Source organism: Anolis carolinensis, unplaced genomic scaffold (assembly GCF_035594765.1).
Source record: "Anolis carolinensis isolate JA03-04 unplaced genomic scaffold, rAnoCar3.1.pri scaffold_9, whole genome shotgun sequence".
In the NCBI taxonomy this organism is placed as follows: domain Eukaryota; kingdom Metazoa; phylum Chordata; class Lepidosauria; order Squamata; family Dactyloidae; genus Anolis; species Anolis carolinensis.
Window position 1 is genome coordinate 25,068,300 of NW_026943820.1, and position 24,090 is coordinate 25,092,389.

A 24,090-nucleotide genomic window follows, 5' to 3' on the forward strand; every position below is an offset into this window, starting at 1 on the left:
GGGAGAGGAATAATTGTTTTTATCCAATTGCTGCCAGTTAAAAGGCTAAGCTCCGCCCACTTGATCTCCTAGCAACCTACTCAGCCCACCCAGCCTCTCAATAATAATAATAATAATAATAATAATAATAATAATAATAATAATAATAATACAATCCTAAGGTTAGCAGATATCCCTAAGGATCATCCAGTTCAACTTCCTTATGCAGGACACAATCCAACCACTCCTGACAGATGGCCATCCAATATCTGCACAGTAATAATACAAATCGAATCATAGAGTCAGACAATTAGGAGAGACCCCTAAAGGCCATCTAGTCCAACCCAACTCTGCCAATTGACAATACAATTCAAACATTCCCAACAGATGGCCAGCCAGCCTCTCAATAATAATAATAATAATAATAATAATAATAATAACAACAACAACAATAATAATAATACAATCCTAAAGTTAGCAGATACCTCTAAGGATCATCCAGTTCAACTTCCTTATATCATGCAGGACACAATCCAACCACACAGACAGATGGCCATCCAGCCTCAACAAGTTCTCACCAACATATATAAATGCTGTAAATAAATAAATAACACCACCAGACAACGGCTGGGCTAAGCTAGTGAATTAATAATAATAATAATAATAATAATAATAATAATAATAATAATAATAATAATAAGTACCGTACATGAACAAATATATTCTCTGTGGGATCATATTACTATTCTGGCATTCCTTCACCAAGATCCTCTTTATTTAAGTATTAAAGTAACTTCACATTTTATATCACTCCAGATAATGATGCATAAAATTACACTATGTAACACAATTTTTTGTTCCTGGGTTATAAATGTCATTTTCTAATTTGTTCTAACATAAAAGGGAGCTGCCAGTGATGCAGTGTGTTAAAAGCGCTGAGCTGCTGAACTTGCAGACCGAAAGGTCCCAGGTTCGAATCTGGGGGGCAGAGTGAATGCCCACTGTTAGCTCCAGCTTCTGCCAATCTAGCAGTTCGAAAACATGCAAACGTGAGTAGATCAATAGGTACCGCTCTGGCGGGAAGGTAACGGCGCTCCATGCAGTCATGCCGGTCACATGACTTTGGAGGTGTCTACGGACAACACCAGCTCTTCGGCTTAGAAATGGAGATGAGCACCAACACCCAGAGCTGGACACGACTAGACTTAACGTCAGGGGAAACTTTTATCTTTTACTATCATAAAAACATGGGTTAAGCCCTTGTGCAAGCTGGACTGCTGACCTGAAGGTTGGATTGCTGACCTGAAGGTTGCTGGTTTGATTCCCTAAGACAGGGTGAGCTCCCATCTGTCAGCTCTAGCTTGCAGGGACATAAGAGAAAGCCTCCCAGCAGAATGAAAACACATCCAGGGGTCCCCTGGGCAACATCTCTGTAGACGGCCAATTCTCTTGCACCAGAAACGACTTGCAGTATGTTCTCAAGTCGCTTCTGACGTGATTTTAAAAATGGGGAAAGTTTATTAAACTGCAAAAACTTTGTTTTTGCGCTCTACACAAAAGGTTGAAAATCCCATATGAAACATTAAAAATGGCAGCCACAAAAACAAAGTTTCTGGAGTATAAGTAAGTATCGCACAATTAAACAGGAAATAACATTTTCAAACCAGGAACAGAATTTATTTCAAATTTATTTCACATAGTCCTCCCAGCACAGGCCATCCTTCTTTATTGCTGACAAGTGCAATACAAAAGAGTCCTTTGTCAAAGTAAATGAGAAGACTATTATCTTTAAAGGGAGAAATTTTGCTAGTTACCAAGCAAGCTATTTGGAGAAAAACCCAGACTTGCTGCCCTATAATGTGAAAAGTTGACCTTTGGGACTCAAAGATGTTTATTTCCCTTGGTTCTTTTTCCAGCAAACGGAAGCCTTTCCCAGTCGATGTGACCAAACGCAACACATGCTTCCTCTCCGGAGCCAGCTGACGTCAAAAGTTGGATCTTCATTAGCAGTATTGAATTTTGTTCCCAGAATCACAGTCACTTGCTGTCAGCCTAAGGCAGTGGGGTCTTTGCTTTTCAAAGCGCAATTGCCACCTACAAACTGTCTGCCTCTCTTGAAGGGACCATAAGCTAGAAAATAGTAAACGTTTGCCTATGTGGCTTTGCCTTTGCATATGCCCCTCCCTTCCTGTGAGCTGGTGCCTTTCTCCAGAAAGTTCCAAGACCAAAAGTTAGCTTGAAATCAACAAGTGAGGTCACAGGTATCACTTAGGCCAAGTGGGTGTGGAAGGTGAGGAAAACCCTCAGCCATTGGTCAATTTTAGATAAGCCAAAGGTATATATTCTTTGTTTGCTACGACATGCTTTTCCATGATACAGCCTTTTGGGGTATGTACGGGTGTTTGCCTTATCATTAGCTGTGATAATAAAAAGCTTGTTTTATTGCTCTCTTGGAATTCTCTCCTTTACTTCCCCTCCGGGCTAGTCCCTAACACTCACTTTATTTATTTACATCACTTTTACCCCGCCTTTCTCCCCGTGGGGACTCAAAGCGGCTTACAATAAATAGGCAAAAATTCAATGCCTAAAAACAATGTAAAAACAACAATTCATATAAAAAAGCTACAAAACAACAATTCATATAAAACAGATACCATTGCAAAATAAAATCACATGATATAAAATTTTAAGCACTTCCAAAATGAACACAAGGGAGAACATTTTAACTTTATACATTTCCGTAAAGGAAGCACAGAAATTACAAACCCAAAACAGAACTTGGAAATTTTACTTTTTCCCAGAATTCCCCAACTAGTCTGGCCAGTGAGGATTTTGAAAGTTGTAGCATAAAAACTACAGGCTGTTAGGAATTGTGGGATATGAAGTCCAAAACACCTGGAGGGCCAAAGTTTCCCCATGCCTGGTCTAAGTGTTGCATCTGTACTATAGAAGTAATGCAGTTTGACACCACTAACTGATGTGACTCAATGCTATGGAATCCTGGGAGTTGTAGTTTGTTGAGGCACCAGCTTTCTTTGGCAGAGAAATCTAAAGACCTCATAAAACTGTAACTCTCAAGAAGGGACCATAAGCCAGAAAATGGTAAACTTTTCCCTATGTGGCTTTGCCTCTGCATATGCCTCTCCCTTCCTGCGAGCTGGTGCCTTTCTCCAGGAAGTTCCAAGGAGAGAAGAAAGCTCAGAGCGAACAAGTTAGGTCATTGGTATCACTTGTGCCAAGTGGGTGTGGAAGGTGAGGAAGACCCTCAGCCATTGGTCAATTTTAGATAAGCCAAGATATATATTCTTTGTTAACTGCGCACATGTTGCGGCGGCCATTTCCATAATACAGCCCTTTGAGGTATGTACGGTTGTTTGCCTTATCATTAGCTGTGATAACAATAAAAGGCTTGTTTTATTGCTCTCTTGGAATTCTCTCCTTTACTTCCCCTCCAGGCCAGTCTCCAATACCCACAGTTCCATAGCATTGTAAATTAATTCAGTGTAGATGCACGCAAAGCCTCACTCCTGTGATTGTCTTGGTTTGGTATTGCATAAGGAATGCAGGACTCTATGAAAATGGAAAAGCCACAAATAACTTCTACTGGAAGTTGACCAAAAAAGCAGTTTAGAGGACCTATAGATTCCTAGAGAGAACATATTAATCGAATCTATCGAACCTGAAAATGTTAAGCAGACAAACATGGAGGGCCCACTATGTAACAGAATGACCACGGGACTGAAGTGTGAGACAAAAGCAAAGAAATATATCACATCACATTTATCTATTTAACCCAATATTTTGTATTCTGACCGGCAGTGACTTTATACCATTTCCTTTTACCCTTTCCTCTATTATCCCTATTAAAAATATATTCTAATTTCAATTCTAATTTTTTCATCGTCTTCTTCTAGCCACTCTTTTGTTTTGCTAAGCTTTCTATTGCGTATATATCGTATTTGATTGGAGTGATAATATAGCTTGAGATTTGGAAGTCCAAGACCTCCTTCTTTCTGTGGTTTATACCATAAGCTTTTATTTATTCTAGCTTTTTATTCCCATTACAATATAGCTTTCGCATGCTTTCCCAGTTTTTTAAATCTGAAATTCCAATTACAATATAGCTTTAACATGCTTTGCCAGCTTTTTTATCTGAAATTCCAATTACAATATAGCTTTAACATGCTTTGCCAGTTTTTTCTTATCTGAAATTTCTTGATCTGAAATTTCTACAGGTAGCATTCTGAATAAAAAAAATTAATTTGGGTAATATCTTCATTTTAACCAGGGGTCCCCAAACTAAGGCCCGGGGGCCGGATGCGGCCCTCCAAGGTAATTTACCTGGCCCCCGCCCTCATTTATAATATAATATTTTTATATCCATTTTAATAATATAATATATTGTATATACATATAATATTGATAATAATATTATCATTTTATGCAATACAATACTAACAATAATATCATATAATAATATTAATTATATGTTATATATTACATATAATATTACAGTATAGTGGTATAGTTCAATCTAGTAATATATAATGCTAATATTGTGCTATGCTAACAATATAATATATTGTATGTACATACAGCTGCTCTGAGTCCCCTTCGGGGTGAGAAGGGTGGGATATAAATGTAGTAAATGAATAAATAAATAATTTTGGACTTAGGCTCGCCCAAAGTCTGAAATGACTTGAAGACACACAACAACAACAACAACAACAACAGTCCTAATTAACCTGACTATCTCATTGGTCAGAAGCAGGCCCACACTACCTATTGAAATCCTGATAGGTTTATGTTGGTTAAAATTATTTTCATTTTTAAATATTGTATTGTTCTTTCATTGTTATTGTTGTTGTTTTGCACTACAAATAAGATATGTGCAGTGTGCATAGGAATTTGTTTGGTTTTTTTCCCCAAATGATAATTCGGCCCCTCCACAGTCTGAAGGATTGTGGACCGGCCCTCTGCTTTAAAAGTTTGAGGACCCCTGATTTTAACTAATGCAATCCTACCAAACCATGATAATCTTAGTATTCCGATAATTTCTTATTAATTTCCTTTCTTAATTTGGTTAAATTGTTTATTTATAAGTTTTTAAATTCTTTAGTTATATTTATCCCTAAATATTTAATTGTTTCTTTAATTTTTCCCCTCCTGATTTATTTTTTTATCTCTTCTTCCCAATAGTTAAATATCATCATTTCTGATTTGTTCCAATTAATTTGTAAACCTGTTATTAATCCAAATTCTGTTAAATGAGACTCAATTTTCTCCCATTGTTTTATTGGCTGTTCCATTGATAAAAGGGTATCATCTGCAAATAAATTTATTTTATATTTCTCTTTTAATTCTTATTCCTTTTATATTACTCTCTTCTCTAATTAGCAAATAGTTCCATTACAATCACGAATAAGATGGGGGAAAGGGGACATCCCTGCCTTGTGCCTTGTATTATAGTTATGTTCCCTGTTAAACCATCATTCACCATAACTTTGACATATTTTTTGAATATAATTTATCAATTAGGTTCCTAATTTTTTCTCCAAATCCACATTAGTCTAGTATCAATTTCATTGTCTGCCAGGAGAAAAAAATTACTGACTGGCAGCGACTTTTCATTCAGATTCATAACCTGCTTTTGCTTCTTTTAACTGCAGATGGTTAAACCTGAACCCAGACCCTTCTACATACATACTATGCCAAGTCTCTGTTCCTCTCTCCGTTCTCTTGCTGCCTTAGATCAAATATAATCCCTTAGTCTTTGCCTTCCTTCTAAATCTGCAATACAAATATAATTAATAGTTCACAGCTGATTTTCAGAATGTATTTTCCATTAGAAGTGCTGCTACTTGAGCAAATTGACAGGAATATACTCTTTGTTGACAAAGCAAGACAATCTCAATCCAGATTTCCCTAACTGTTGCAAAACTACAACTCCCACCCTCCAAATCCAGAATCCCCATTTGGCTATACTAGCAGGACAACGGGAGTTGTAATCCATCACACTGGGTGGGTGCCAGATTGGAGGATGTTGTCCGAAGCCAATCAAACTCAGTGCAGACTCAGAGTCTCACAAATCAGAGAAAAGCTCTTACCCCGCAGCAAGAACCCTTTGCCATGCTCCAAAGCAGGGCTGACCATTCTCCTTACTTCTCTAGCCCTGGGAACCTCATTGAGCAGAAGGATTTGTGAAGCACCAGGGTGAGATGAAATGAGGCCGATACAATCCCGTCAGATGAAAGAGGCCTCTGCAAAACGGGCTCCCGGCTGCACAGCAGCATGCTATCGATCCATCGGTCCAGCACACACACAATACACAGGGCTCCTAACAATCAAGCCAATTCCAAACCAATATGACCCTGACGCTGCTCTGCCCACTCCAGCTCTGCCCTCCTCCCACATGCGAGATTACACAATGAAGCAGGAAGATGCTTTAACTCCTACTTGGAACCCAAAATCGTTCTCTTTTAGGAAAACACGATGCACGATTTTAGGGAAACACGATTACAAGTAGAACAAGCAGTCAAAGAAGAAGAACATGCCCAGGCAGAATATGTAACGCAAAGTGAAGAACCTGCTTTGATTGAAGTCAAAAATCAGAAACTTCTCAAAGCACAGCAGACAAAAAACCAGTACAAGAAAACCGCACTACAAACTAGAGCTGACAGCTGACACAACAAAACATTGCATGGAAAGTTCCTTGACAAAATTGAAGGAAAAGCTGATAAGGAGAAGACCTGGCTCTGGCTCACGAATGGGACCCTGAAGAAGGAGACAGAAGGCCTGATCCTTGCAGCCCAGGAGCAAGCCATCCGAACAAATGCAATTCAGGCCAAGATCGAAAAATCAGCTGATGACCCAAAATGCAGACTGTGCAAGGAAACCGACGAAATCATTGATCATATCCTCAGCTGCTGTAAGAAAATCGCACAGACAGACTACAAACAGAGGCACAACTATGTGGCCCAAATGATTCATTGGAACTTATGCCTCAAGTACCACCTCCCAGCAGTAAAGAACTGCAAACCTGCAAAAGTATTGGAGAATGAACACGCAAAAATACTGTGGGACTTTCGAATCCAGACTGACAAGGTTCTGGAACACTACACACCAGACATCACAGTTGTGGAAAAGAAAAAGGTTTGGATCATAGATGTTGCCATCCCAGGTGACAGTCGCATTGACGAAAAACAACAGGAAAAACTCAGCCGCTATCAGGACCTCCAGATTGAATTTCAAAGATTCTGGCAGAAACCAGTGCAGGTGGTCCCGGTGGTGATGGGCACATTGGATGCCGTGCCAAAAGATCTCAGCCGGCATTTAGAAAAAATAGACATTGACAAAATTATGATCTGTCAACTGCAAAAGGCCACCCTACTGGGATCTGCGCACATCATCCAAAAATACATCACACACTCAAGGAAATTATGGTTGTCTTGACTGAGTAAGATACTGGCTAAAGAAGCCTGGGAGTTCCATCTAAAAAAGTAACTTTTGCAAAGAGTCAGCTAGCTACCAGACCTGTGTCCTTCAACATGAAGCAAAGGGGAAGATTTTTGTTTTTTCCGGCTAATCCTCTGGTGGGCTGTGGGCCAAAGAAATTGGAGAGACGGCTCTTTAGGGTCAGTCAAGCAAGAAGAAAGCTCTGGGGTCTATGTGAGCCATAACACCATGTAACAAAATGTGAAAGGAAATCTGTTCCTGGTTTGAAAGTGTTATTTCCTGTTTCATTACTTTGAAACTTTGAAAGAACTGTATATACTCGAGTATAAGCCTAGTTTTTCAAACCTTTTTTAGGACTGAAAAAAAAAATCTCCTCAGCTTATACTCGGGTGAGGGTCCTGGTGGGCTTATATTCAGGTCGGCTTATATTCAAGTATATATGGTATATTTATTATTTTTCTCTATTATTATTGGTATTGTTACATTTATTATTTTACTCTATTAATTATTATTACATTTATTATTTTACTCTATTATTATTTTTACATTTATTTTACTCTATTTTTATTATCGATAATGCATTTATTATTTTACTCTATTTATTATTACATTTAATATTTTACTGCATTTATTATTATTACAGTAGAGTCTCACTTATCCAACATTAGCTTATCCAATGTTCTGGATTATCCAACGCATTTTTGTAGTCAATGTTTTCAAAACATTGTGATATTTTGGTGCTAAATTCGTAAATACAGTAATTACTACATGGCATTATTGTGTATTTAACTACTTTTTCTGTCAAATTTGTTGTATAACATGATGTTTTGGTGCTTAATTTGTAAAATCATAACCTAATTTGATGTTTAATAGGCTTTTTCTTAATTTCTCCTTATTATCCAACGTATTCACTTATCCAACATTCTGCCGGCCCGTTTATGTTGGATAAGTTGGACTCTATTGTACATTTATTATTTTACTCTATTTATTATTACATTTAATATTTTACTGCATTTGTTATTATTATTATTATTACATTTATTATTTCACTCTTATTATTAAAAGGATACATAAGCACATTTACATTGAAGAAGATGAAAATAATGATTTAATCAGAGTTGAACAGTCATATCTTAAATTACAGTTTGATGTAAAGATTCAAAAATATTTAAACTGCTGATGCCTCAATTAATGTAATTTTATTGGTATCTCGGCTTATACTGGAGTCAATGTTTTCCCAGTTTTTTTGTGGTAAAATTAGGTGCCTCGGCTTATATTCGGGTTGGCTTATACTTAAGTATATACGGCAATTGTGAAACTTTTTTTGTGTGTGTTGAATTCATTGTGACTCCTTGAGCTATTCAACTATCACAAAATGTGCCGCAGGACATCCCACAAAAACAAAGTTTTTACAGTGTAATAAACTTGTTCTATGTTTTTATGATACAACCAATTAGCAAATGACATTTATAACCCAGAAACAAAAATTGTGTCACAAAAGTGTAATTAAAAGAGCCATAAACAGGGAGGAAGTCAACTGAAGCTCAACTATACAAATGCACCCACGTGGATTTTGCTAATGCTTTGAGAACTGTGTTGTCGAAGGCTTTCATGGCCAGAATCACAAGGTTGTTGTGCGTTTTCCGCGCTGTATGGCCATATTCCAGAAGCATTCTCTCCTGACGTTTTGCCCACATCTATGGCAGGCATCCTCAGAGGTTTTGAGAATTGCTATGAGCCCATCCATCCGAACCTCATCCTTTTCCTTCACTTCGAAGCCCTCTCTTATCCTGTTTTTCAGATTTGGAGTCTACTTGAATGTTGGCTAGAGCTCTTGCAACCAACATACTGGAACAAATGGCAATTTTTTTTTCTTTTCCAAATTAAATCGCCCAGCTCCTTTCTCGCTAACCTGTGATGTGAGGTATGCAAGAACAGGCCCAGGCAAGTTATCCCACGAGAAGATTGAATTCAGCATAACAAACTGCTTCAACTCTGCTTTTGAAATGTAAATGCAGAGTGAGGTTTTGGAAGGCGCCCATAATTGGAAAAGTATGTATCTCAAGGCGACTTGCCCAGGATTTCTTTCCTATGAAGACCTAGATCTCCTGGTATGAAGAATCTTTATCTCACAAAAATAAACCTATGCCGAGCCGCTTCTGCATTGACAAGTCAAGTCACTGTTGCATTTAATCAGGGCATCCCAAGAATTCAGTATACTGTATATACTCGAGTATAAGCCTAGTTGTTCAGCCCTTTTTTTAAGACTGAAAAAGCCCCCCTCAGCTTATACTCGGGTGAGGGTCCTGGTTGGCTTATATTTGGAGTAAATAACAGACATAAAGAGATAACCAAGTCCATATTATTCCTGGAGTTGCGTAGAATCTTGGGCCAATGTCAATTGTAGTAAAGATACTCAGTGTCCAAGATAACAGTTTGTATATTCAAAGGAATTCTTCGTTTGCTTCACAACGCCAAGAACTGGTACACAACAAGGTCTCCGGGTTGTTCCCCTTGTTTCGTTATCACTTCCTCGGGTGTTGTGTCTGTTTTAATTTTATTGTGCTTAGTACGCTAGATAAAGGAGTAAAAATAACATACACAATAGATATATGAAACTCCCATATTAACATTGCTAAGGAAAGGTTTTTTAAAAAAGAAAATGGTAAAAAAAAAACACGCTTCTCTATTACATTCTTATTAGTAGCTCTGGCTCTGTTTTAAGTGGAGTTCTACAACGAGCAAATGAAAGATTTCCAGGATGCCTCTTAAGTAAGGTTACAGAAAACAGGTGTATTAAATTCTATCGTTTAGCCCCTAAGGAATTAGTGTTTGTAGTCTGAAAATCCAAAAGGATTCTCTTCGTAGAAGAAGTTTTTTCACATCTGCATTTGGTCTGGGCAATACTTTTTCCAAAGCACAAAATTTAAAGGTATGATACGCATAGGTTTTTTCATTAAAATGTAAATACAGTGAAGAGTCAGTGGATCCATTCCTTATACGTGAACGATGTTCGTTTATCCTAGTTTTAAGGGGTCTGGTGGTTATTCCAATATATAACAGTTCACAGGGGCATTGTAATAGGTAAACAACATTATCAGTAGAACATGTTGTCAAATGTTGCAATGTGATATTAATTTTAAGTGTTTATATAGTGTTGTGCTTGTATATACACATACATTATTGTTCTGTATTATTATAGATATTTGTGCATTATCAGCTGGCTTATATTTGGGTCAGCTTATATTCGAGAATATATGGCACATATATTATTTTTCTCTACGATTGTTATTATTACATTTATTATTTTTCTCTATTATTGTTGCTACTATTACATTTATTTTACTCTATTTTTATTATTATTAATAATACATTTATTATTTCACTCTGATCTTATTATTATTATTGCATTTATTATTTTACTCTATTTATTATTACATGTATTATTTTCCTGTATTTATTATTATTATTATTACATGTATTATTTTGCTCTATTATTATTAAAAGGATACAGAAGCACATTTACATTGAAGAAGATGAGAATGATTTGATCAGAGTTGGACAGTCTTATCTTAAATTAGAGCTTTATGTAAATATTCAAAAACATTTAACCTACTTATTTGGCCTACCAAACCCTTTCCAGAAAAAAATATTACTCAGCGCCCCCTGAACCAAGCCCACCTGGAACCAAGCCCAAAAAGTATCTCCTGAGAATCAAAAGATACTGAGCCTAGTAATCTGTTTTCAAGCGAAAAACGATTACAGATGAGTCCTTTTATGCTGAAATCTGCTCTTGGCAGCTCCAAGCATTCTTCAGTTTCAGTGATATGATAAAAGTTGGGAGTCCTTTTGTCAATTCTGGGCACCAGGTACTGAAACCATCCAGAGATAAACCAGCAAAACCAGAACGTCTCTCTATCTGGTTTCTTCCGTGTGCAAAGGGAACAAGCACAGATACACAGACTTCGTAAGGCACCAAGGATGGACATTACACAGATATATAAACCTCACTTGCCTAGTTTCCAACAGACTTCACAACCTTTGAGGATGCCTGCCATAGATGAAGGTGAAATGTCAGGAACGAATGCTTCTAGGACATGGCTATAAAAGCCCAGAAAACTCACAGCAACCCAGTGATTCCTGCCATGAAAGCTTTTGACAACACACCATGGGTGTGCTTTCAAAAAAACATTATAAAGACATCTTGACCAAGTAGCTAGAAAAGCATTTTGATAATTAAAAACCTCATCATTAATATTTGAGAAGGAACAGGCAACTCAAAGGCAAGAGTCCCTCACTTTGAAAAGCACTTACCGCTATCTGCTTTAATGTTGCCTTGGCACGGTGCGTCCCCCATTCTCTTACATTCACTCATAAAAGAAAAGAATGAGTGCAAAGATTGTTGTTGTTTTTGTTTCATGGAGAAAAGAAAGGCAGAAAAGGGGGAGAACAAAACTTTGAATGAGCAGGCTTTTATGCCCAGTTGCATTCGGCTGGCCAATAGATCAGCAAAGGGCCCTTAATCTCCACTTAGCAGGGGTTTCGTTACTGCAAACGGACGAATTTAAGCTGTTTATTAAAAAGTAATCAGCGTATGTGTGTGTGTACCGAGGAAAAGGACCAGCAGAGAACCAGCAAGTGGTTACTGTGAATTTATTCGGTGGCTTCTGAGCCAAACCATGGAGTCACATATGGATTCATTTGGGCTGTTTTTGCACCTGGTGATACTGCAAGGTTCTGCAAAACTATGTCAGTTCCAGTCTTGGGTTGCATTGAGAAAAGCAATTGTGGCAGGATTCCAGATGCTCTCGCTGGTTGCCTGTTTCCAATGCACCCCATGATGGAGAGAGGGATGCAGATTTCATTTCCTAAGACCCCAATCTGTAGAAGACCTTCAACTCAGGCATTGCCAAGCTGATACATTTGGGAGAGTCTGGCATTGTCAGATGTAACTGCAAAAACAGAGCTCCGTCATTGTACGAGGGTTATCCAGAAAGTAGATTACGTTTTGGAATTAAAAATGAACAAAGTATAGGAGAAAACATTTACCATATGCAGTTGAAAGCCACACCCAAATACCACTTCTCAACCTAGTCGCCATTCAAATCTAAGCACATATCATAGCGATGAATGAGCTTGGCAACTCCTTCCACACAAAACTCTGCCACTTGCGTCCTCAAAAAGTATAGGAGAAAACATTTACCATATGCAGTTGAAAGCCACACCCAAATACCACTTCTCAGCATAGTCGCCATTCAAATCTAAGCACTTATCATAGCGATGAATTAGCTTGGCAACTCCTTCCACACAAATCTCTGCTGCTTGCGTCCTCAAAAAGTATAGGAGAAAACATTTACCATATGCAGTTGAAAGCCACACCCAAATACCACTTCTCAACATAGTCGCCTTTCAAATCTAGGCACTTACCATAAAGATGAATGAGCTTGGCAACTCCTTCCCCACAAAACTCTGCTGCTTGTGTCCTCAACGCAGCGTTTTGGCGACGATTTGCAGCTGCGTAAAGAGGTGACCAGCTGGTTGAGGACCCAAGTGGCAGAGTTTTGTGGGGAAGGAGTTGCCAAGCTCATTCATCGCTATGATAAGTGCCTAGATTTGAAGTGCCTAGTTTGCCTACCGGTTGAATCACCCCTGCCTATGATGATGATGATGATGATGATGATAATGTCACACTTGCTCTGCTTATTCCCCTGAAAGACCTTAAGGGTTAAGCTCTTATTTCTGCTCAATATGCATCTTAAGAGAAACATTTAATTAGGAAAATGTGGCCTTAGAATGTGGCAGAATCAAGTTTGACTCCCCTTCACCTGATATTGTTAATCTGGCCGCTGTGTACTTCTTTAATGTTTTGTATAACCGGATTAAAGGCATAAGCATGATTAATATACTAGAATCAGCCCAATCAAATAAGATAAAGTACAGGCAGTCCCTGAGTTACAAACATCTGACTTAACAGTTTGTAGTTTGATGCCAATTTTATGGCCATGGCTCAGTGCTACGGGATCCTAGGAGGTGTAGTTCAGTGAGACATCACCACTCTGTGGCAGAGAAGGCTAAAGACCTTGTAACACTAAAGCTCTCTGGAGTCCATAGCAGTGAGCCATAGCAGTTATAGTGGTGTCAAACTGCATGCATTCCATAGTGCAGATACACCCTTGGAGACACAATGCAAAGTCAGACCCACCAGTTTGACTCGACCACCAAGAAGCCGGGCAAAAGTTGCCAATCTTTGATTGTGAGTAAACAGGTATAAGAAACACAGTCTCAACAGAAACATGTCATAATAAAACTGGCTGTCTGGTCAGATTATTTCCAGGGCTACAACTTCTGCAGAACACAGTGTGGGTATATAGTAGATAGGCAAATGAGTTTGCTCAGAATGCCAAATTTGATTTTGGACAGAAAAAAATACCCTATTTGTTTCTGATTTACCTGAAATCTGCATTTAAAGCTTCTGAAGGCATCAGAAATGTCAGAGAATAGGAAGTTAAGAATATATAGGCCAGGATGGAATCCAGTGCTGTTTTTTTATCATGTCAGAAGCAACTTGATAACATATTGCAAGTTGCTTCAGGTGAGAGAGAATTGGCCATCTACAAAGACATTGCCCAGGGGACACCCAACCTGCTGGAAGGCTTTTCTCATGTCCCCACAAGCTAGAGCTGACAGACAAGAGCTCACCCTGTCCCGCGGATTCAAACCGTCAACCTTCAGGTCAGCAGTTCAACCGGCACAAGGGTTCAACCTATTGCTCAACCGTGGCAATATCCAGTGCTGTGCAAAGGGTGAAATATCAACCAAGTCAAAATCAAATAAACCACTCATTCCATGATTGAAGAAAGAGTTCCTATAATTTAACCCCTACCAAGAAATAGTAAAACCAAAATAATGGAAAACAGCAATATCAACAACAATGGGATTTTTTCAAAATCAGGTAATACGCTCTGTGGTTTCAATCTAACATCTCCTTTGTTGTGTGACTTTAAGTCGTTTCTTGATTCAAGTGAACCCTAAGGAAATCTTCCCATTGAGATTTCTTGGTAAGATTACTCCAAAGGGGCCAAGCCTTTACCTTCCTATGAGGCTGCAAAGTGACTTGCCCAAGGACAACCAGTGGGTTTCCATGGCTAAACAAGGATTTGAACCCAGGTCCCTGGAGTCATAGTCCAATGCCCAAATGACTACACAAGATGGCACCTCTTTATGATAGCACAAATACTCTAAGGGAGCACTTCACAATCTCCATGTGGAACGGCAACATGTCAGTGATTGAGTGCCATTGTGAAAAGCACAACCACAATCTGCAATCACAATGCAAAGTATAGGATACACACAACTGAGATGCATCACAAAGCAAATTATAGAATGCACAACTAGAGCACACCATTTGCAAAGATGTAACACAGAAGGACATGGCATCTGTGCAACTCCGCTTCAGCAAAACATATCAATTGTAAACTGGTGACTCTTTGGCTTTGAATGGATAGCATGATTTATGTGTGCAAGATTCCGTAAGTGAAAAATTCTGACCTATATCTGTTTAAGTTCCATAATTTCTACATGTCACAGACTGCATGAACAACCTTAGCAGGTGGGTATAGGCACATTAGCATGGAGTATCTATCCTTGGAAACATTTTCTTTGCAGAGATTTTGCATGATGCACTTACGAGGGTTGAATGAAAAGTAATGCCTCCACCTTCGTTACTTGGGATTGGATGGGAATATTTTAAAAAAATCAAACGCAGAAATAATCCTTAGAATGTGCTCCTTAACTAACACTATTCACTTTTCCACATAGTCACCAGACAATTGGATACATTTCTGCCAACGATGAACAAGTTTTCTGAAACCGTCATGGAAGGAGTCGACACTCTGTTTCCGCCACCAACGTCTCACAGTAACCATCGTGCACAGATCTTCTGACAGCCAAGCAAAGCAATAATGTGACCCACACGTTCTTGTGAAATGCCGATTATGTTTGAAATTTCTCTCTGAGTGATACAACGATCATCCTGAATCAATCTGTCAACCTTTTGCTTGTGAAACTCGGTGGTTGCTATCACAGGACGTCCAACTCTTTGTTTATCACGCAAATCAGATGTTCCCACCTCGTCCAATGAGGCACAGTATTCACATCAACACAATCACCATAAACAGCTTGCATTCTCTGATGAATCACCTTCTGCTGTCAATAATTCAATGACTACACATTGCTTAAGACACATTGACCGACCGTCTGCACAGGGTTCCATACTTTGCACTTTAACAACACAACCGTTCAATGCTAAGGCTTCCCGCCAAATGGAACTGTAGAGGAGAGTCTACTGTACTGCCATCTGTTGTGGAGTTATGAAGGTGGAGGCATTATTTTTCATTCAACCCTCGTAGAACCAGTTCCAAGCCTCCTTTACAGACGTGGCAGAGTTCTCTTGCAAAGCCACAGATGTCAAACACTCTGATGCAGCACATCAAAGAATATATTACTTAGAACAATTAAAAGTAAATCTGACTGGAACATATGCCATTTTTGGTGAAAAACCAGTGGGAAGACATCATTCACGATCACAACTTGACTGGAGGAACAACAATTAACACAGCAGCAAAGCTCTCTTACACAACAACATTTCCATACATCAAGGAAATAAACTCTTCCGGGGAAAGATTAATTAAACGCAGTCCTACTCAGCTTTGGCCTTTGAAGATCTAGCAAGCTTAGGCAAAGCCTCATCTGTCTTCAGAGACTTTACTCACAGCAAGAGAATGATTTTGCAAGATATATCCACTTGACCAGGAGCCTCCGGTGGCTCAGTGTGTTAAAGTGCTGAGCTGCTGAATTTGCTGACCAAAAGGTCTCAGGTTCAAATCCCGGGAGCGGAATGAGCGCCCACTGTTAGCCCCAGCTCCTACCAACCTAGCAGTTTGAAAACATGCCAATGTGAGTAGATCAATAGGTACCGCTCTGGCGGGAAGGTAACGGCGCTCCATGCAGTCATGCCAGTGGCCACATAACCTTGGAGGTGTCTATGGACAACGCTGGCTCTTTGGCTTACAAATGGAGATGAGCACCAACCCCCAGAGTCGGTCACGACTGGACTTAACATCAGGGGAAACCTTTACCTTTAATATACAGTAGAGTCTCACTTGTCCAAAACTCGCTTATCCAACGCATTTTTGTAGTCAATGTTTTCAATATATCGTGATATTTTGGTGCTAAATTTGTAAATACAGTAATTACAACATAACATTACCGCGTATGGAACTACTTTTTCTGTCAAATTTGTTGTATAACATGATGTTTTGGTGCTTAATTTGTAAAATCATAACCTAATTTGATGTTTCATAGGCTTTTCCTTAATCCCTCCTTATTATCCAACATATTCGCTTATCCAACATTCTGACAGCCCGTTTATGTTGGATAAGTGAGACTCTACTGTACTACTAGTCATCTCAAGTCCACAATGGGCTTGCCACCACCCCAAACACTCTTGTTCCACGCTGTTTGAAATTTTATTACATTTCTGTTTCTCACACTTATACAACAAATTCTCCATACATCATAACAATACTGTGATGGACAATAAATTCTCCATGTATCATAACAATGCCTTGATGGGCTGTAGACTGAGGGGCAGCAAAATGTGCTGCATGATGTTTGTATGATAAAACCAATTAGAAAATGACATTTATAACCCAGGAACAAAAATTATGTTGCATAGTGTTATGTCAGTGTTTACCCACGTGCTTTCTCTTTGAGCTCCGTAAACGTGTGATTCTTTGAAAGAAAAAGAAAGATTAAACTCTAATCTCTGGCTGCCGTTTGCTTGTTTGCCCGTTTGCTCTCTTTGATTTCATCTGACCTGCAGAGTCAAAGGGCAGTATGTGACTGACTTAGAGGCTGATCCTATTATGATGCCCCAAATGTGCAAAAACGCCACGTGCCAGCCTGGACCGTGCTCCCTATTGACCTTGTGGATGCAATATATGCACACTTGATGTGTCTAAAGATTCTGGGTATACCTGCATCACTGCAGGTATGTTACGTTTTGTCCCATGCTTTTGGAAAGAAATTTCAGAGTCTCCACAGGCTGGGCTGTGGCGCAACTGGTTAGTAGCCAGCTGAAATAAATCACTACTAAGTTCAAAGCCAGCCCAGGTCGGATTGAGTGCCCAACCATTAAATTGCCTAGCTAATTGTTGACCCAAGCAACCGAAAGACAGTTGCATCTGTCGAGTAGGAAATTTAGGTACTGCTTTATGCGGGGAGGCTAATTTAACTAATTTAGTAAAGGTAAAGGTTTCCCCTGACGTTAAGTCCAGTCGTGACCGACTCTGGAGGTTGGTGCTCATCTCCATTTCTAAGCCAAAGAGCCGGCGTTGTTCGTAGACATCTCCAAGGGTATGACTGCATGGAGCGCCGTTACCTTCCTGCCGGAGCGGTACCTATTGATCTACTCATATTGGCATGCTTTTGAACTGCTAGGCTGGCAGAAGCTGGGGCTAACAGTGGGCACTCATGCCGCTCCCAGGATTTGAACCTGGGACCTTTCGGTCTGCAGTGTGCAGAAGAATGAGGAAGTAGTCCATCAAGGACTGGGTGTCACAGTGGATGATGAAGCAGCAGTTCCCCCTGTGGCCAGAATTGAGCGTATCCTCATGAAGTCATTGTTAGAAAGTCCTCCATTGTGAATGTGGCCGGACTCAGATGCATTGTAGTAAGTGATCTGTGGTTTGCTCTTGTCCACACTCACATGTCATGGAATCCACTTTGTGGCCCCCATTTCTGAGGATTGGCTCTGCACTTCGTGGTGCCAGAGTATAATCTGTTCAGCGCCTTTCAAATCGCTGTCTTCTGTGTGCCCAGGAGGGAGTTTCTCATCTGGTATCAGTCATGGATTGGGGTTCCGGATTTTAGCCTGCCACTTTTGGACTCTTGCTTGCTGAGGTGTTCCTGCGAGCATCTCTGTGGATCTTAGGAAGCTGTTTCTTGACGTTGGCATACTGACTAATATCTGAACAGAGGATGGGCTGGAAATGTTAATGCCTTGGTCCTTTCATTGCCAGCTGCTACTTAACAACGGATGGCAGGTAGAGCAATTCCGGCTAAACAGTATAATTTCTCCAGTGATGTAGAGCGTAGACATCCTGTGATAATGCGGCATGTCTCATTAAGAGCCACACCCACTGTTTTAACTTGGTGAGATGTATTCCACACTGGGCATGCATATTCAGCAGCAGAGTAGCAAAGCACAAGGGCAGATGTCTTCACTGCATCTGGTTGTGATCCCCAGATTGTGCCCGTCAGCTTTCAGATGATATTATTTCTCGCACTCACTTTTTGTTTGATATTCAAGCAGTGCTTCTCATAAGTCAGAGCACAGTACAGGGTAACTCCCAGGTATTTTGGTGTGCTGCAATGCTCCAGTGGGATTCCTTCCCAGGTCATCCTCAGAGCTCGAGATGTTTGTCAGTATTCACTTTGAATAAAACTTCATTTTTGAGTCTGCCACAAACTATGTTGAATTGGTCGAGACTCAATGAGCTATTCATTGAAAAACCAGAGCAAAAAGTGCTGAAAGATATCCTTCCCACAAAAACAAAAGTTTTTGCAGTTTAATAAACAATTTCCATGTTTTTATGATAGAACCAATTAGGAAATTGCATTTGTAAACCAGGAACAAAAATTGTGTTACATAGTGTAATAAAACAAGATAAAGAGAGAGAAGAAGTAAAAGGAGGCAATATTTTTAAAGTGCAAGCTTTTAACATGGGCGATTATGATGATGTAAAAAACCTTGGGGTGCACTGATGCTTTAATTGCCTTGGCTGAATGCTACAGAGTCATAGCCTCAAAGTCTTGAGCCTTATTTGCCAAAGAATGTCGATGCCTCACAAAACTACAAATCCCAGAATTGCATAACACTGAGCATTGAGATGATGTCCCTCAAATAGGAGCTCAAGGTGCTCCTGAATCAGCTTTTGCTTTGGCACAGCATTAAGATGACCATATTAAGTTAATCCAATCTAAACTTTGATGCTAAACAACAAGCTGAGTCAACTAGGCAATACTTCCTTCCCACTAAAGCTACTTGTGTTGCAGTGTCTATAATCTTTGGCAATAGATTTCCATGTTTCTGTTTATCCCCAGCCCGTTACAACTGTGTGTATTTGCAACACAGAAGGGAGATGTTACTTTCGATATTCTGATGCAAAGTACAGTGTTATTTAAAAAGCAACCACCGCTGCCACCCAAACATCAGCAGCTAGGAAGGCCTGGAGTTGATCTTCAAACCAAACTTCTTGGCAAGATGTGCAAACAGGAAGCCAACTCACTCGAGCTAAAAACACCAGGAGAACTAGACAAGAGCACTGCACATAAACTGAAACTTTTGGACTTCCTGTAATTTCCCCCCCAACATACATGCTCCCCACCCCTTTAATCCACATAATAAATTGCTGATGTAACTTAGGCTGGGAACATATGGCGAGCTGACACATTTCATGGCAATGGAAGGATTACAACCTCGGCTTTTCCTACTCCATCCTTCAACCTAACAACCTTAAGATTTGTTGCAACTACAATGCCCATCATCCCACTATGCTGGCTGATGGTTTCTGGAAGTGATAACTGCAATCTATTGAGAGAGTACCAGATAGAAGGCTGCTTATATCATTACATCATTGCAATAAGTAACACAGGAGGGAAATATGTTGTCGAAGGCTTTCATGGCTGAACTCACAGGCATATGCCTCACAACCTCTGAGGATGCCTGCCATAGATGTGGATGAAACATTAGGAGAGAATACTTCTGGAACATGGCCATACAGCCTGGAAAACACACAACAACCCTGTGAGTTCGGCCATGAAAGCCTCCGACAACATATTTCCCTCCTGTGTTTCTTATAATGTAATGATATAAGCAGCCTTCTACCTGGTCAGAGTGATTTATTGCAGCAGGCTGCTCACCAGCCCACGCCACAGATACCCATGATGCTCAGGGATTTTTCAAAGCCACAAAGATCATCTACAGACCAAGAAACCATGGCATACAGCCCCTACGCTCATCAGATGGAACCAAACTTCTGAAGGAGAAAACATCAATTGCACTATGTTGGAAAGTGCACTACCAGAACCTGCTGAATCGCAGCTCCAATGTGGCCGAAGAGACCCTCTCACAAATCCTGCAACAACAAACCAGGGATGAGCTTGCAGCACTGACTAGTTTGGAAGAAGTCAGCAATGCCATCAGCCAACAAAAAAAAATAACAAAGCCAGCGGACCTGATGGTATCCCTGCTGAAATCTTCAAAGAGGGTGGACCTGAGCTGATACAACAACTCCACCAGCTCATTGAAAAGGTGTGGGTGACTGAGAAAATCCCAGCAGACTTCAAGGATGCCACCATCTTTTTTTAAAAAAAAAAAGCGGGGGGGAGAACAGACTGCAGAAACTATTGAGGTATCTTCCTTCTAACATCCACTGAGAAAATCCTCGTAAGAATCCTTGCAAACTGCCTTTTGCCTGTTTCAGAAGACACCCTCCTGGAATCCCAGAATGGCTTCCGCCCCTCCAGAGGAACAGTGGACATGATCTTCACTGCACAACAGCTCCAAGAAAAAGACAGGGAACAAAACCAACCTCTGTACATGGCATTCATTGACCTTGCAAAGGCATTCGACACATCCTCCAAAAAATCATGTGCCCTGACAAATTTGTGAACATCCTGCGGCTCCTCCATGATGACATGACGGCAACAGTCTTGGACAGCAACAGCTCCCAAAGTGACCCATTTAAGATGGAATCAGGTGTCAAGCAGGGATGTGTTATTGCCCCCACCTTATTTTCCATCTTCATCGCTATGATACTTCACCTTGTTGATGGGAAGCTTCCCACCGGAGTGGAAATCATCTATCGGACAGATGGCAAGCTGTTTAACCTCAGCAGACTGAGAGCCAAAACCAAGGTCACCACAACATCTGTTATAGAACTCCAATATGCTGATGACAATGTAGTCCGTGCGCACTCAGAAGAAGACCTACCAGCCACTCTAAACACCTTCGCAGACGCATACGAGAAGCTCGGCCTCTCACTGAACATCGAGAAAACCAAAGTGCTCTTCCAACAGGCATCAGCTAATCCCTCTGCAACGCCAGGAATACAGCTTAATGGTGTCACATTAGAAAACGTTGACCATTTCCGCTACCTTGGTAGCCACCTCTCCACAAAAGTCAACATCGACACTGAAATACAACACCGCTTGAGCTCTGCGAGTGCAGCATTTTTCCAAATGAAGCAGAGAGTGTTTGATGATCGGGACATCCGTAGAGATACCAAGGTGTTTGTTTATAAAGCCATTGTCCTCCCAACCCTGCTCTACGCCTGCGAAATGTGGACGGTCTACAGACGTCACACCCAACTCAGACGTCACACCCAATCAGCGTTGCCTCAGAAAAATCCTGCAAATCTCATGGGAAGACAGGCGGACAAATGTCAGCGTGCTTGAAGAAGCAAAGACTACCAGCACTGAAGCGATGTTCCTACGCCATCAACTCCGCTGGACTGGCCACGTTGTCCGAATGCCCAAATATCACCGTCTCCCAAAGCAGCTACTCCACTCTGAACTCAAGAACAGGAAACGTAATGTTGGTGGGCAGGAAAAGAGATTTAAAGATGGGCTTAAAAACTGTGGCATAGACACTGAGAACTGGGAAGCCCTGGCCCTTGAGCACTCTAATTGGAGGTCAGCTGTGACCAGCAGTGCTGCAGAGTTCAAAGAGGCACGAATGGAGGGCTTAAGGGAGAAACGTGCCAAGAGGAAGGAGTGTCAAGCCAACCCTGACTGGGACCGCCTTCCACCTGGAAACCGATGTCCTCACTGCGGGAGAACATGCAGATCAAGAATCGGTCTCTTCAGCCACCTAAGAACACACACCCAAGACACCAAGGATGGAAGACTATCGTCCTCGAACTACGAGGGATTGCCTAAGTAAGTAACTATTAACCTTTTGCAAACTAACAAAACTAGGAAAAGGAAGTGGGGAAGGAGATTTATGACATACTAGCTGTGCCCGGCCACGCGTTGCTGTGGCGAAGTATGGTGGTATGGGAAATAAAGTATTGAGGAATTGGTGGTAGTCAAGGTAAAGGGTAAAGGTTTTATCTTACATTAAGTCCATTATAAATGGGTTATATAGCTGTGTGGAAGGGCCTTGAGTCTACACTGCCATATAACCCAGTTCAAATCTGCTAATCTATATTTTATAGGCAGTGTGGAAGAGGCCTAAGTGAGGCCTAACTCTGCCTGTCCCCTGGGCTGAGTGGGTTGCTAGGAGACCAAGTGGGCGGAGCTTAGCCTTCTAACTGGCAGCAATTGGATAAAAACAATTCTTCCTCTCCCTCTAATTAGGACTTTATTTTTCTTTTCTTTTTGTTGTATGAACATAGAGGCATGGATGAGGGTTTGTGCTGCCAAGTTTAGTGTTTCTGGGATGTGTAGTTTTGTTGTTTTGTCCTAGGCCAAAATTTCATTACCCTTTTATATATATAGATTTCAGACTGATCTATTTTAGCATAAACACTCATAGGATCAACCCACACCCTCAGAGCACAATATGCAAGCCTCGGGGATAAATGCAGACTTCAAAATCAAGTTAAAAGGCCTGCAAAAGTAAACAGACCAGCTCCTCCCAAAGACGATTAAAGAGTGCCCCTGGTCATGATAAACATTCTAGCAGTAACTTGCCTGGTTTCAGCAATTAGGTAAGTTTTCTAAGGCGGCGGAATCGTCAAAAACATATCCCTAGGCAACACCGCCCTTTCTCTGCATTTGAACCAAACAGTGAAAGAGTGTTCTGAGTCTGGTTTTTTCCTGACATCAACAGTCTCCCCCCATTGAAGCAAGTCTGAACTAAAAAGAGCAGGGCAGATAGGAAACACTGTGAATTCGGGTTGGGTTTGAAAAGTAACTTTTCCAAGCTTTGGGCGAACACCCCAAAAATCGATCCAAGTAGAAACAGGTGCAAAATTACGAGTCGAGCGGGCAAACTTGTGCTAAGAATTGAGAATTGAGTCGGTCTAATTATAGAAACTATTAAAAACACATTCCTTGCCCCATTCCAGTGTCCTAAATGAGACTGCTTAAAGCAAATGCTTCTGCGGAGGCTGCGGAAGCACCGAATAATAATAGAAGTGGAAGGGATTGCGAATGCCATCTAGTCCATATTCCAACAAAAGCACTCCTGAAAGATGCCCATCCAACCTACTATCCTCGGAACAGCTACTATCCTTCAAGGCAATTTATTCTACTATTCAGGCATGTGCAAACTTGGGCTCTCCAGGTGTTTTGGACTTCAACTCCCACCATTCCTGGCCTCAGGCCCCTTCCTTTTCCCCCTCAGCCGCTTAAGCGGCTGAGGGGGAAAAGGAAAGGGCCTGAGGCCAGGAATGGTGGGAGTTGAAGTCCAAAACACCTGGAGAGCCCAAGTTTGCACATGCCTGCTACTATTGAACTCTTACATCCATCTGCAGATTCAATGATAAACAATATACAGCGTTGTGTTGTCGAAGGCTTTCATGACCGGAATCACGGTCAGTTTTCCGGGCTGTATGGCCATGCTCCAGAAGCATTCTCTCCTGACGT

The 24,090-nt window shown here is 40.6% G+C and overlaps 1 protein-coding gene across 3 annotated transcripts in view; it reads right to left on the minus strand.

Annotated features, from left to right (window-relative positions):
- Positions 1-24,090, minus strand: part of slc12a4 (solute carrier family 12 member 4) — an 80,888-nt gene that overhangs the window by 53,604 nt on the left and 3,194 nt on the right. The window contains exon 1 of one of the 3 annotated variants that reach the window (XM_062961892.1): positions 6,087-6,380. The exons of the other annotated variants lie outside the window; for them this stretch is intronic. Within the exon in view, the coding sequence (XP_062817962.1) occupies positions 6,087-6,132 (46 nt within the window). The 5' untranslated portion in view covers positions 6,133-6,380. Of the gene's footprint in view, positions 1-6,086; positions 6,381-24,090 lie in introns of those variants that run through there. 3 annotated transcript variants of the gene reach the window in all.